Here is a 13,744-nt window from a genome sequence, read left to right as displayed (position 1 = left end):
AGAAAATAAAATTTTGACCACAGAAGTTACCTTTGATCTCTCCCCCAGCTCAAAGAAATTGAGTGCACAGAAACGCCGTTAATACAACACTATCGATACACCACGTGCAATGAATTCTCTTGTCAATGTACTATAAAGAAAGGCTACTGATAATTCAAGAAAGGTTTCCTCATTTCCATTTTCGAACTGAAAAATCACCAATATATACCGGTATTAAGAAACACTTCAGTGAAAACAAAGCGTTAATAAATTTGTCAGAAAGCCATTTGCTGTACTTCTATTTTTCCTTTCTTTTTTTTTTGGTTTTTTTTGGAAGCAGGCAGGATTCTATAGGCAGAAAGACAACCTTCTCTTACTGCTAGTATCATCGTAACTTTATTATCAGCATTTATGGATTACACCAGACTAGTGCCATAGTAAAACCCCAACTACTTGGCCTTGGGGGTTTTTTTTGCACCGTTTCCACGCTACTATCATTTTCATCTTACCTCAAGCACTGGTCCAGCTCCAAGAATAATCTGTTCTACTCCACTGGCAAATCCCTTCTGGCTGAGAGCAGTGAGGTGATGAATCAGAAAGTTGGTGCTCTGTGTCTTTCCCGACCCGCTCTCTCCCGAAATCACGATGCACTGGTTCTTCCTCCGCTGAAGCATGGCATGGTAAGCCACGTCTGCCACGGCATAAATATGTGGCTCCAGCTTTCCCAGCTGATGGTTATCGTACATCTTGACATACTTGGGGTTATAAATAGGTAGAAACTTAAAGGGATTAATAACGATGAGGATGCTGCCTACATAGGTGTAGATTTTTTCTTGCTTGAAGCGGTTTCTGAGATTTTCCAGAAGCGTTTTCTCGTTCAAGTCCGGCAGGCTGCACAAGTCATCGTAGTCCTTCTGCTGCGGCTGGGGAAGGAAGCCACGTTCCACCATCCTGCGACGCTCCTCCGTCACCCGCAGCCAGGACTGGAGGCTCCCGTAGTGGATGGACCCGTCCAGGTTCTTCTCCCGCAGGAGGAAGCGATAATCCTCGCCGCTGATGCGGTTCTCCAGGGCCATGCGAGGCCACAGCATCATGCGCTGGACCGGGCAGTCCGTAGGGTTGAGGATCCATTCCTCCCCACCAAACTCCTTCACTTCGGCAAGGACGTAACATTTTGTTTTCTCGAGCTGAAGTTTATTAATGAGCGAATCGATCACCTCGGCAGCCGTGGAAGTTTTCCTGGCAGCGATGGGGCAGTAGATAGTCCCTTCTGCAATGCTCCCGGGGTATATGTGCAACGTGTACTCGCTATCCTCAAAGCGTCGTCTTCCTCCAACATCATTTACACTCATATTGGATCCTTTCCCATCAGTACCTGCGTTGCATAGTCAGGACCGTCCTGTATGGTGTCAGGTCATCATGTTAGCAACGCTAAAAAAAGAGGAAAAAAAGGAAAACAAAAATAGGTTAGGCGTTTTATCTTGGTAGGGATCCCTGAAAAATGGTTGATGTGCACCATGAGATGCAATGGAGCAAGTCAAGTGGTGATACCAATCACCTTAAGGTGGCAATTGATGATTCCCAGCCAACATCTGAAAAGGGAGCAGGGCTTTAACCGACCAAAGCTGAAATAAAGGTATTTAACACACAAACCCTAGCCACCTCAGGCTCCCTTCTACTTGGACACAAATACCCACAGCACGTCAAGCTTTTGGTAATTTTTCCCTTAATCTTTGATGTCTCCGAGTCAGACAGACCCTCTTATTTTCGGTGTATTTTACAGAGAATAAAATCAGTATTTTATGAGCAACAGACCAGACAGCATACTGAATCAATAGCGGCACTATTCTCACATCTAAAGTTGCTACAGCCTTATCGTTTAATATTACCAAATAACTTATTTAAGATTTAGTGTCTCCATTTCTCCAAGTTTACATACTTCATGCCAACTTAGGGAAAGCATCATTCAGCTAAATGTGACTTTGGAAAACACTCCTTGACTTTCCCAACACTCACTTACACATAAGTTACATATTTTCTAGATGTTGTTGGAGAACTAAACCTTTTGAGATTTTGAGCAGTTGCATAAAATGCTAACTTAAAAAAAAAAAAAACAAAACACACTTTAAAATATCACCTTAAAGGCATACTCTGACCAAAAGTAAAATGCCTGCTTTGTCAATTCAGAGGCCTTCCTGAACAACATTCAAAATGACTCTTGAAACACAACGATAGTTTAAAAAAAAAATTTAATTACTCAGTGGTCACAAGCTCCAAGATCTCTCACGTTGTAAAGGGACACAGGACTCCTACACAGGCGCCCATCCCAGAGCACACACTGCTGATACGCCTGATACTTTGCTCCAACACTGCTGGGCTGAGGACCTTGTATCAACTGAACTCACCTACTCCTACAGCTGCTCCAAAATCTATACTGTGAGAAGAGTCATCAGCTTCTCGTGGGTGTGTGGTACACAACACCCTTAAATTTTAGCTGCTAAAGTTAAAACGACTATCACCACCTCCTGTGGACCTGGTCCTTGCCCTAGATATGTTCTTCCATGGTCCTGTGCCAGTGAACAGTAGAAGAACTCCTTTCTCTTCCTGTCCAGCAGATTCTCAACCCATCAGGATTCAAACAGTAGCACTTTTCCACCTACCGTGTCAACATTCTCCAAAGGTGTCCATATCTGATATCTGATGTGAAACATTACAGCCGACTCACTCATACAATTGCACTTTTTATTTACCTCATATTGCTTAAAAACGACAGAACACAAGTTTCGAGCGCTGAAACATCAAATGCATAGATAATTTCTCAAACTTAATGACTACAAGAAGCTGACACTCCACCACGAGCCCCAAAAGAAAAGTGATTCCAGAATTAGTGGTCCTCACTTCTCCACCAATTGGTTCCAACAAACTCAAGACTTCCCTTGAAGAAGTTAAGAGTTATTCCAGGATAAAAATAAAAGGTAACGACGAAGAAATGCCAAGGACCCTAAGAGCCAGGATCTGGGCAATAAAGTGGCAGGTAATATTTTATACAAATAAAAGTTTACATGATGCACACCCTAACCTTATGTATAACGGTGAGCTTTTCCTTGAGCACTGCTCCATAGGAGCAAGACCTCACAACTGCAATGGTTCCCTGACGGCATCAACAAAACACTCAAGAACGGTCAAAAAACCCATGAGGTCAAAACCCACGTCAGGTTTAGGGAGCTCCTGAGCTTCAGGTATTTGGTGTTGGGCAGAGTATTCAGAGGAAGCATTTCATGTGGTTGCCCTGTCCTTGTGCTCCTCCCCAGGTACCCGCATCCAAGATCTTCAGTCCAAGCACAGCCACCATCATCTATATCCATGCAAGGCTGGGATTTGCAGATTTGTTTAATTTACTACAAGCATTTCTGAGGTCCTCAAATGAAAAGCATTATTTTATGTTGTACTGTTTCTCGCTCCAATATTTCATTAAGTGTATTATCCCCAGCCACGCGCTATTCGACGCAAAGAAATTAATATGTCACAGTGAAATACATCTGGCAGGCATTCACAGCGCATTGCTTGGTAACAGAACATATATTATATACCGGGAAGCGCTCCAGCTGCTCTCCTATAGGTTTAATATAGGCACAGATGCAACAGGGATGATGTCAGTTAAGTGCTGGGTTGGGCTTTCTTTTGTCTAGCTCTGCAACTCCAGCATCAGCCTTTCTTCAAGAAGCAAAAAAGAAAGCACTTAAGCTAGATAATTCCTCACCAAGATTTTACTTCAAAGCTTAGGACAAGAGGGCTGGCTATTTTTATTCAAGTTATCAGAGCGTATCAAACACTGCTGACTCACATGAGAACTGCAAACAGGACTTTAAGTTGGCCAACTTGAGTAAACTGACCTTCCCTTCTACCTCCTCCCTCCTGTCAAATACTTGCAAGCTCAATAAATTCTCTAAAGCATCAGGTCACTCTGCTCCACCTACCCAAAAGCTTTCCTCACTTCTCTGCAGATGCTTATTCTGTGTGGACTCAGTGGAATAACAAACATCTGCGTCTTCTGCATCCAAACAACTTGAATCCAGCAGAATTGCGAGCCAAGCACGAACCCCATGGAGATGCTAAAAGCCCCAGTAACTCCGGGAATGCAGAAGAGCCAAATCCCCCCCCCCCCAAACTACTCAAACGCCAGAAGCTTCCACTAATGACTAAGAAATTTAGCGAGGTCAGAAAGCAAAGAGGTGTTAATTTGAGCCTTATAAATCACCGGAGGCGTGCGACAGGATTTACTTTTAATAACGCTAAACATGTCTTGGAGTATTATGTTAGGTCAAGGAAACGTTAATGAAGATAATTGCTTGTGGTCTCCCAACCGCTGATGCACATGAGCCTGGCTCTGCTCAACATCAAAAACGCCTCCTGCGGACAGCCACTTTCCAAAGAATTTTGGAGAAAATATTGCAATGAAATACGTGTAATTAGGTAATTAGCATATGTCAGGGAGGGAGGCTCTCCTAATGACAACTGTTCAAACAGGCTGTCATACTAGCTTTTATACGACTTCTAAAATTAACAATAATTTTGTGTTTGGATGCAAAAAATTAAATAGGGACATGCAAAGAACAAAACAAGCGTAAGTATTTTGCAACCCACAAATACTCGCTCTATGCACTATTTTAATTAAAGGCATTTCATGTTGCTACGTCTTTACGTTTAAATGAGAGCATATAAAAAAAAATGACGCTACATCTAAGTAGGCAGGTCATTTATATAAGAAAAGCTGAAAATCTTACTGAAAAGAGAAGCTTGTCTCTGTACCCAAGTAAGTGGCAGATTATAAAATGACCTGACTTTACCACCAAGCTATGGTTGGGCTGCTTCGCTCATGTACCGGCTTTGGCACGGATGAAGGCAGCAGTAATGGGATGCTGATCCTGCGGGAGATGGAAATCCAGGGCTACATTAGACCAAAAATAATTGCCAAGCCCCATGAACACTCCGGCCAAAATTTATGGATTATGCACGCCTGTGAAAGGAAGGTTTTGAGAATTTATGACATTTTAAGCCAATATACTTTCAGTCTAATATCTTCTACATTTGAATGAAGATTCTTACTCAAATTGACCCTGCTTGCTGATTTTGCTCAATTTTACTATCATAACTCTACTCGCAATGTAAAAAGCACGATCTCCAAACAAACATGAGGTTACAAATTAAGTCTTGTATCCTCCTGCATAACAAAATAGATCAGTATTTCCAAGGAGCTGAGAGGCCCTTACAAAAATCAAAATAATTTGATTATCAGCAGATTGATAGAAAAAGCATACTAACGTTACAACAGCCAGCTAGGATTTGTGCATACACTGAACTTGTAAATGGCGGTTTACTTTTACATTTAATGCAATCTTTTCCTAGTCTAATATACATAAAACATAGACCACAGTTTAATATACACGAACACTGGTAGCAACTGCCCTTTCTCAAATTAAATGTATATATGAATGCATGTAGTGAGTGCTCTTGCATTGGGGGCTGCATTTTTTAGCAAGCATTATTCTGTAAGGGATATCAAATGAATGAGGATGCTCCAACTACCTTCGGAGAGGTAACCGGAACAGAGGCTTTCAGTCATGCCATTTCTTATTTTTCCATTCAGAAAGACCAATCTCAGTATTTTCATTTTCAGGGACAGCGTAAGCAACACGCGGCAAAAATCCAAAACAAACCGTCCACTGGAAGCATCAGAACCCATCGTAAATAATCTGTGACAGCTAAAGCCTGAAATCGCAGAGAGACTTTGCCAAATATTGGATGATTTGGAAAAAAAATAGAGATTACTGTCAGCATAAAGGCTGCTAAAGGGGCAATTCTGGAAGCAAAGTTCACTTGGTTTTATTAGAACATCCCATAACCCAGACATGGGACTACAAAAACAGTGCAACTTTCTCCCCGTTCCCAATCCTCTTGCAATCGTAACAGGCTCGGCTGCTCAAGACAGCCTGGGTTTATCCATCCTCCGGTACGTCAAAACGCATACCGTATGGGGCAGAAATTCCTGAAATAGATAAACTTAAAAAAATCTGATAAAGAAACAGCCAATTTAAACATGCTTCACTGCTTAATCTGAATATACCGGCACAAGAGCTCTCTAAATTTCTCTCCTGCAGCAGCAAATAGCCTCATGCTGCTGGTACATGAAATAATACCCCCATGACACCAAAACCGATGCCAGACCGAGACACCTGTGACAGCGGATGCTGGAAAAGCTACCATGTCCTAGACAGACAGAAAAGCCCACGTAGATGCTCAACAGCTCAGTTATTGCACAGTTTTACATGTCAGTTCATTTGATCATCTCTATAACACTTAACCCTCTCCTTTTTACCATCCTTCTCTTCTGCATCCACCGTATTTTTCTCTTCCCACTGTTTGCTCATGGGAGAGAAACGTCATTATCGTCGCTTAATCATCTACGTTGGTCCGTCTCAAAGAACCTCGTGGTGCAAGTGCAGGAGGTGGTGCTACCTAAAACGCAGATTTATGGACCCAAGTATTGGTGTGGTGAAGGCAGGAGATGCAAAGGGGACTGTTTCGCAGTAAAACTGCACGCAAAATATCTATAAAACGAGTTTCCGCCCAAAAGACTGAAACCTCTAATGCAGGAGAAGCAAGATTTGTGAGTGTTATAGTGATCATAGAATGGTTTGGGTTGGAAAAGACCTTTGAGGGTCATCTAGTCCAACCCTTCTGCAATGAGCAGGGACATCATCAACTAGATTTGTAACGGCAAGTCAATTTTACTTCTTCAAAAGGGATGATAAGCTTGGATGGGGAAAAAAAAACCCATCAGCACTCCAAGATTGCCCATATACAGACGAAAGGTCTTTTGGATTAATTTCAGGGTAGTTTATTTGGACTGAATCACCTAAGAGAGATGCCAGTGCAGTGAGACGACCTAAATTAGAACAGAAAACGAAAGCAGGAGTGGAGACACACTTGCAGATCCTCGGCAGCGACAGAAGTCCCTGCTGGACCTGGCGTGATGGAGTGCCAGTACACAACCGAAACACAACCCCTGCAGGCACCAAACCACCCATCTCCTGTGACTGAGGACAAGCATGCAATGGCAGTAGCATCCCAACTATACATTTTACTTCTTCGGTGGTTTCTTTCCTCTCCCCATAAAATTTTCCATTTGGTCCCAATTCTTCTCCCTTGCTAAATCCACTTCATCTTGCTGGGAGTTGAAAGCCAACGTGGGTGAACCTAAAAAAATCTGGTGTCCCTTCACTTCCTGCAAACCCAAATGTTTTTGTAGATAAACCTTCTTGACATCCCCAATCCAAGTTAGATTTGAAAATAACAGCCAAAAAACAGTTTACAAGAGTCGTAATAAAAGAAGAAACCACACTCGGCCAGCGTTAACCATCATGCCTCTGGTAGGGGGGAATATTCATACAAGTAGGAGTGATCCCACACTGTCAAGCCTGTACACTCAGAGATGTCTACTCAGCCTCCAAGGAGGATTGCCAGAATATAAAAGAAGAAGTTGTGAATATACAGCTCAAACTATGTAAACCATTCCCAAAGATGTATAGCTGCCCGCACTAAGTGTAACCTAAAATAGGTTGCAGGCATTTTTCTAAGTTGATCCTAAGGTCACCACCTTCTCCCGTGGCTTGAAAATTTGAGAAAAGTCGTATAAGGCACTTCTTTCCTGTATTTTTCATTTTTATTCAGCACTTTAAGCAACTCTATCAGCTTCGTGTCTATTCACCTCTATACTAGAGGATGAGACTTGCATTTCAGCTTGTTACATGGCAGCTTCTTGCTTCACTAAAGGTCTGTCGTCTTCTCTTTCCAAGATGGATTCTATTTACCCACACATTAATCTGGAATTTCTTGCTATTTAAGAAGCCCATGGATACATGAAGTACCTCAGTAGACAACACTCCCTTCCAGAGCCTGGAATTACCTCATGTTTTGAGGCTTTGATATTCTCCTGAGGTCCAACAACCACTCAATGGTTACCTCTCCTTCTAGCAGCTGGAAGATGGGTGAGGACGTTGCTACTTATTCATCACACTCTTGCTGATGCATCTTATGTGGACATCTGTCAGCTTCTACCAGATCTTTCAGCTGAGACAAAACGAAAGTGGGAAGAAAAAAAAAAAACCCTAAAAAATTTACAGGAAAAACTGTTGCAAAACTAATTACTCCTAGAAACCATTGTAAATGGTTCTGACAAACGAGGAACTGAAATAGGACGTGAATAATAACACGATCACTTACTCTTCCCCTTAAGGTCAAAGCACCTTCTGTGCAGGGAATGAATCAGCATCCGAGGAATTATTCAGAGCTATGAAGTGAATGAAGCTCTTGTCTGCAGGATTCCTGCCTCGCGGCTGGACATCCCACTGTAGGCATGGATGAGGGGGGAAAAAAAATTTTTTTAAATTAAAAAAGGGACTACAGGAAGGCTTGGTGAGGTCTTGTGATTGAGAAAACCGAATGGGAGAAGTGATTTCCATCCTCACCTCCGTCACAGCCTTTCTGCATGATGCTGGGAGACAAAAAAAACCCAAAAACACCCACAAAAACAACGGTGCAAACAAAATCTTGCCCTGCACCATTCCTCTTTCTTGAGCTCCCAACTTGAGTCATCGCATCTTGATTTCTGGAAGCGCTACCGTTCTCCTGAAACACATGCCCTACACAAAGAGCGGCAGTGGTCTCCAAGTATTAAAATAATCAGCTTTTTTCACGGCACTTACTGAACAGTCAGCACTTGGAAGTTAATTCTCTCTGTATCCCAGAGCTTCATTGATGAAATGACGTCACAGTAAGCAAGGATGCAAGAAATGTTGGGTACTTAGCAAAAACGCAGCATCATTAAAAGCTTCGTTCTGACAAGGACTGGTAATGGGCACCATGGCCTCCAGCTGCTCCCTTGGCTTTTTTTTTTTGGCCAGAAACAAAAAAATAAAATAAAATTTCAATTTCAAAAGAAAAAAAAATGAAAGGAAATTGCTGAATCCTCTCGCAGGCTGCAAGGGTGGCACTCAGTTAACTTAAACTTCCATTCTCATGTTCCCTATGTGGCTAACGAGAACTGTAAAGCGAATGGCAAAGACTAACAAAAAACCAGAAACTAAGGAAGTGCTTCATGTGTCCCAAGTGCTTGGAGACTTCCAGGGGGACAAATCATTGTTATAGGTTGTTTTGCTGCTTTTCATGACGTAGTCACTGGCCAGAGGCATGACATCCCTGTTCCAAATAGCAAGATAAATTTGTCATTTATAGAAGTGGCAAAATTACATTTTCAGCACCTTCAAGTTTTATCAGATTAACTCCAGACTGGAGCATCGTCACCTGACAGAGCATCCCTCACCAATACAGCAATTCTGTTCATGTGAACAGCCAAAATACCTGATTTTCCAGCTCTGCTGGTTGAAATTTCTCCTTACAGGTGCACACAGAGCAGTTCAGCCTGTGGAGACCCAACTGGAAACCAATCTGGAGTTGGGAGATATCCCGGAGGTAACCCGAAAACACAGATCACTGTCAGATACCGCATTAATACAAGCACAGAGAAGAGCCAGCTAGCAGGGAGATGGACATGTAAACCATAGCTGGATACAACGTCTTCCTATTATCTCACAAAGTACATATCTAGCTATTTTTATTTTCGTTTACAGCCAAAAATTTCACTCTCAGAGCCTGAGAAAAAACAAACTGTGTTTACAATAAAAATCTTTTTGAACCTGTTAAAAATGAAGGATGTGAAGCATTAGAGCAGAGGGACGCTGCCAAGGAATGCAGGGGTTGACACAGGGGAGCATCTCGCCAGCCCCAAAACAGATGCAGAAAATACCTTTTTCAGCACCCAGGAATTACACCGGTGTTAAGGACAAGACGCTTCTAGCCTAGAAGAGCTCAAGAGCTTCAGAGAACAAAACCCGAGGAAATAAAGGCATCCTTCCCCTCTTAATCCAGCCCTGCAGGCACCGACGGTAGGAGAAACTTGACTACTGCCGCGCCGAAAAGGATGCGCGTTGAAGGATGCAGCGCAACCCTCCAACCCTTGCAAAGATAAGGGAAATAAATGGCAGCTTATTAAAAAAAGTATTACATTTTCATACGTTATCATCAAGAAACAATTTCTCACATTGCAATTTCATCATAACGTAAGAGTATTTCGAATATTGATATAGCAATATTGATAAATATCAATATATCAATATATTGATCCTTTTGAAAGGATCTTGTTGGGATCGAGCACCATGTCATTCAGCAGATCCTCAACACGGAGGTCTCCTTCCTCAGAAACTCAACCCACTCCCAGCACAAACCAAGATGAACCAGCACTTCTCAGCCTTGCTTATCACAGACCCCAGGCACGCATCAAAAGAAACATTAAACCACTTTGGCACTGACAATACCTGTACCGTATTTCCTGAAAAAAATAAAAAAATTGGGACAATTTACATAACTGAATGTCACCACATTATTGTTGAATACTGGGTCAAATAGTATCTTGATAATTTCTCATGTTTTTCCTGTAGTCTTAAGAGCTTTGAAGTTATCTGGAAAACATTAATACCGCTTCGGCGCAAAGTCAAATTTAAGCACAATTGTGCTAGAAGAAGATATAATAATGTCATTACTGATGTTCTCTCTTTCCTCATTCTATGGAGGATTATGGATGGCAACCGATAGAGAAAAAGGGATGATTTTAAAGCCTTCTCATAGAAAACTCTTTTTGGCAAGCAATCCGCTTCACATAAAATATTCCAGTGTTCCCAACGCAATTTTATTACATTTCACTAAAATTATTACCTGCTGGCTCCTGGCAACCCATCAACACAAAAACCTGAGCTCTCTCTTTTGCCAAAAAGACATTTCCAACTTTCCTCCTGATAGGATACCTACTCCTCAAGATTAAAATGAACAATGAAAAGCCACTCTCGCTGGTCTGAAGCCAAATACCATTTTTTTAACATTTTAGGTAAAGCATACCTTTTAATGAACGCGTGTTTTATAAGTTAATTCTCCGATTTTTCTGCTCTGTTTGTCTCTCACTTTTTAAGCGACGCTACGATTCAGCTTTTATCCGACATCTGAAGGGGAATAAAGTTATTTTTGGAAGTCCATAGCCTTACAGGACCATGTGCACCAAGCCCTGCAGCTGCTGGCATCTGCCAGCCGCGGTTTCTTCGGCTATAACTCTTATCTCCCAAAGAGAAATCGCCAAGGCTCCCACACAAGCCCATCCTTGTGGTTTTAAAATCCTCCTTACACGAAGGCGACTCAACTAACTGCAAAACGCGTGAGTTTTGTCCTCTGGTTTGCCACTTCTGCTTGCATCTCCTTCCCGTTTTTCATCTGCAGATGAAATCATTTCCCTCCCCCCCACCAAAAAAATGATCTTTTCTGCAATAAATGGAAGTCAGCCCTCCGCAGCAATAACTGCAGCCTTGTCAGGAAAAAAAACCGGCTGCTCGTGACTAGATTTCGGTTCACGTTAAGTAAGAGATGAGCGTTGCCAGCCTCCCCTCGGAGTTCAGCATCCGACACAGCTTAGCGCATCGCTCGACCGATATATTTTAGGTCTTTGATCCGTATAGCCAGACCACACGGGTAGCTTCCGCTCCCTTAAAGCGAGCGCTTAAACTCCTACAAAATTAGTTTGTTTTCAGAGCAGAACTAAGCAAAAGCTTGTAACGTCGACCTGAAAGCATCCCTCTGCTCCCTGGGTCATGCAGGTACCCGTTACCCAGCCCCATTACACCGCAAGCCGATGCGTAGCCGGTAGCAGCCTATACACTCTATAGATAGCCCAGCTAGCACAAAGAATGGATCTTAAAGTGTTCAGAAATGTGCCAAACATCAAAGGGAAACGAATATTAAACCCGTACTGCCAGATCCCCAAAAATCCCCCCAAAAAACAAACACCAAACAGGATGAATCATGTTGTAAACAAGACTTCCAGCAATTAGTTCATAAAAAGAAAAAAAAAAAAAAGTATTTTTCCTCTAAAGGCCATACTTATTAAAAATATTCATCCCACAGATTACGATAATTTACAAGCAAAATAGGATGTTGCATTTAAACTAACCACAAAACAATATATTCAATCTCAAAATTAAGCTGTCAGGTAAGTGCCACAACACGAGAGTGGCTTTTAAACCCAGAGAACAGCGTTCTGAATGCATCAGGACATGAAACCAAAACCAAAAGCCTGCTTACCATCCAAAAAAATCTGAAAAAAAAAATGAGAAAAATCCCTTGAATTATAGATGACAGCCTCACTAAAAACAGCTATTGTCAGCTACCTGAAAATATAAGCTTTGTAGTTCTTTGAAAACATTAATATCGAAATGAAAAACAAAACAACAAAAAAAAAAAAGGGGAGCTACCCAAGTGTTTAATAACGCATGTCATCAAAATAGTTCAAGGCTGATATTTCACCAATATTCAGATTCTAAAACTGAAGGGACAGCTTGTTTGAAATACCACCAGTGTTATATATGATATACTATATATATTCCACCACTGTTAGCACAGCGACTGCCTCTAGCACAAATCCCCACACTGCAGCTGGTCTTTTCGTTCCCTTAGCCCTAACAGCTTCCTATTCAAATCTGCTTTTTTCCCCCCAATTTTCATCTTCTTCCTGAATTCTGTAGCTGCAATTAACAGCTGCTTTAATTGTTCATGACTTACCTGAAATAAACTGTGGATTTCATGTGAAGGACTGAGAAAACTAAACGCTCTCCCGGCATCCCTCTCAACATCTGTAATAGGGAAGGCAAGAACTGGATGGACTATGGAGAGAAGGTTATTTTGAGGAATTAGAGGTCCTTTTTAATAAACACAGGTGCAGTATGGCAACGTGGAGAAGGTTTCCACCTCCACTGCTCATCTAGGAGCAAAAACACAGGAGGAAGTCAAGCTACATTTTGAAAAATGGATGCGAGACGCTAATTAATCAACTAAACTAGGCTGCTATACTCTGCAGGATGGGAGGTACCATTACCAAGACCCACTTTTTATTTGCTCGGCTAAAAGAAGCCTTGGAATATCATAGAAAAGACCACTTTATTTTTAAAAAAAAAAAAGCAGCAAAAGGAGAAATTCCTATGTGTGCGTGGTGTTTGTTTTCGCAAAGCGCTACGGATGGCTGGCGAGAGATCAGTGGTACATCCAAACACAAGATGTACAGAAGACAAACGCTTGACCAAGCAAGGACTGGACTTTCAATGGGTCTGTGGGAACTCCAGCCCTGGTCAAGCTAAATTCAGCTTCTCCTTAAGGTTATCAAGTTATTGCTTTTCTTGATGGAGCAGATAACGCCGACTGAAGTCTGCAGAAATTTAGCGATGTTCGGCGACCGGCACCAGGGAATCGATTAATCCATTAGGAATGCCATAATACACCTTTTTCAAAACGAAACAAGCGGTAAATGATCAAGGATCTACAGCAGATGCTGCAACATAATAAACATGTAGTTTAGGGTGCCTCTGATATCCTCTGGGTTATTTAAAGCTGGTTTATGGGAATTCATACACCTTTTGCTAATTGTACGTCACCAATAAGGATTAGGAAGAAAGCATCCTGATTTCCAGACCTGACACCATACGGCCACCCAACATGAAGCAGGACAACCACCCTTCAGACAAGGCCTAAGATGACACCAGGGGACAAAGACATACATGGACTTTGCATTTCACCTGAACCTTCCCAGCCTTGGGCAAAAGCTAGCTCAACATAG

At 42.0% G+C, this 13,744-nt stretch overlaps 1 protein-coding gene across 1 annotated transcript in view; it reads right to left on the bottom strand.

Moving 5' to 3' along the window:
- MYO9A (myosin IXA) overlaps positions 1-1,331 on the bottom strand; it is a gene marked incomplete at its 5' end in the record, with an annotated part of 156,244 nt that extends 154,913 nt beyond the window's left edge. The window contains one exon of the mRNA XM_082005268.1: positions 489-1,331. Within this exon, the coding sequence (XP_081861394.1) occupies positions 489-1,331 (843 nt within the window). The remainder of the gene's footprint in view (positions 1-488) is intronic.
- Positions 1,332-13,744: the final 12,413 nt, after the last annotated feature.

This window comes from Phaethon aethereus (genome assembly GCF_964289735.1).
Source record: "Phaethon aethereus genome assembly, chromosome: 12".
Classification (NCBI taxonomy): Eukaryota; Metazoa; Chordata; class Aves; order Phaethontiformes; family Phaethontidae; genus Phaethon; species Phaethon aethereus.
Note: the sequence above shows the minus strand (reverse complement) of the source record. Positions and strands in the feature narration are given on the sequence as shown.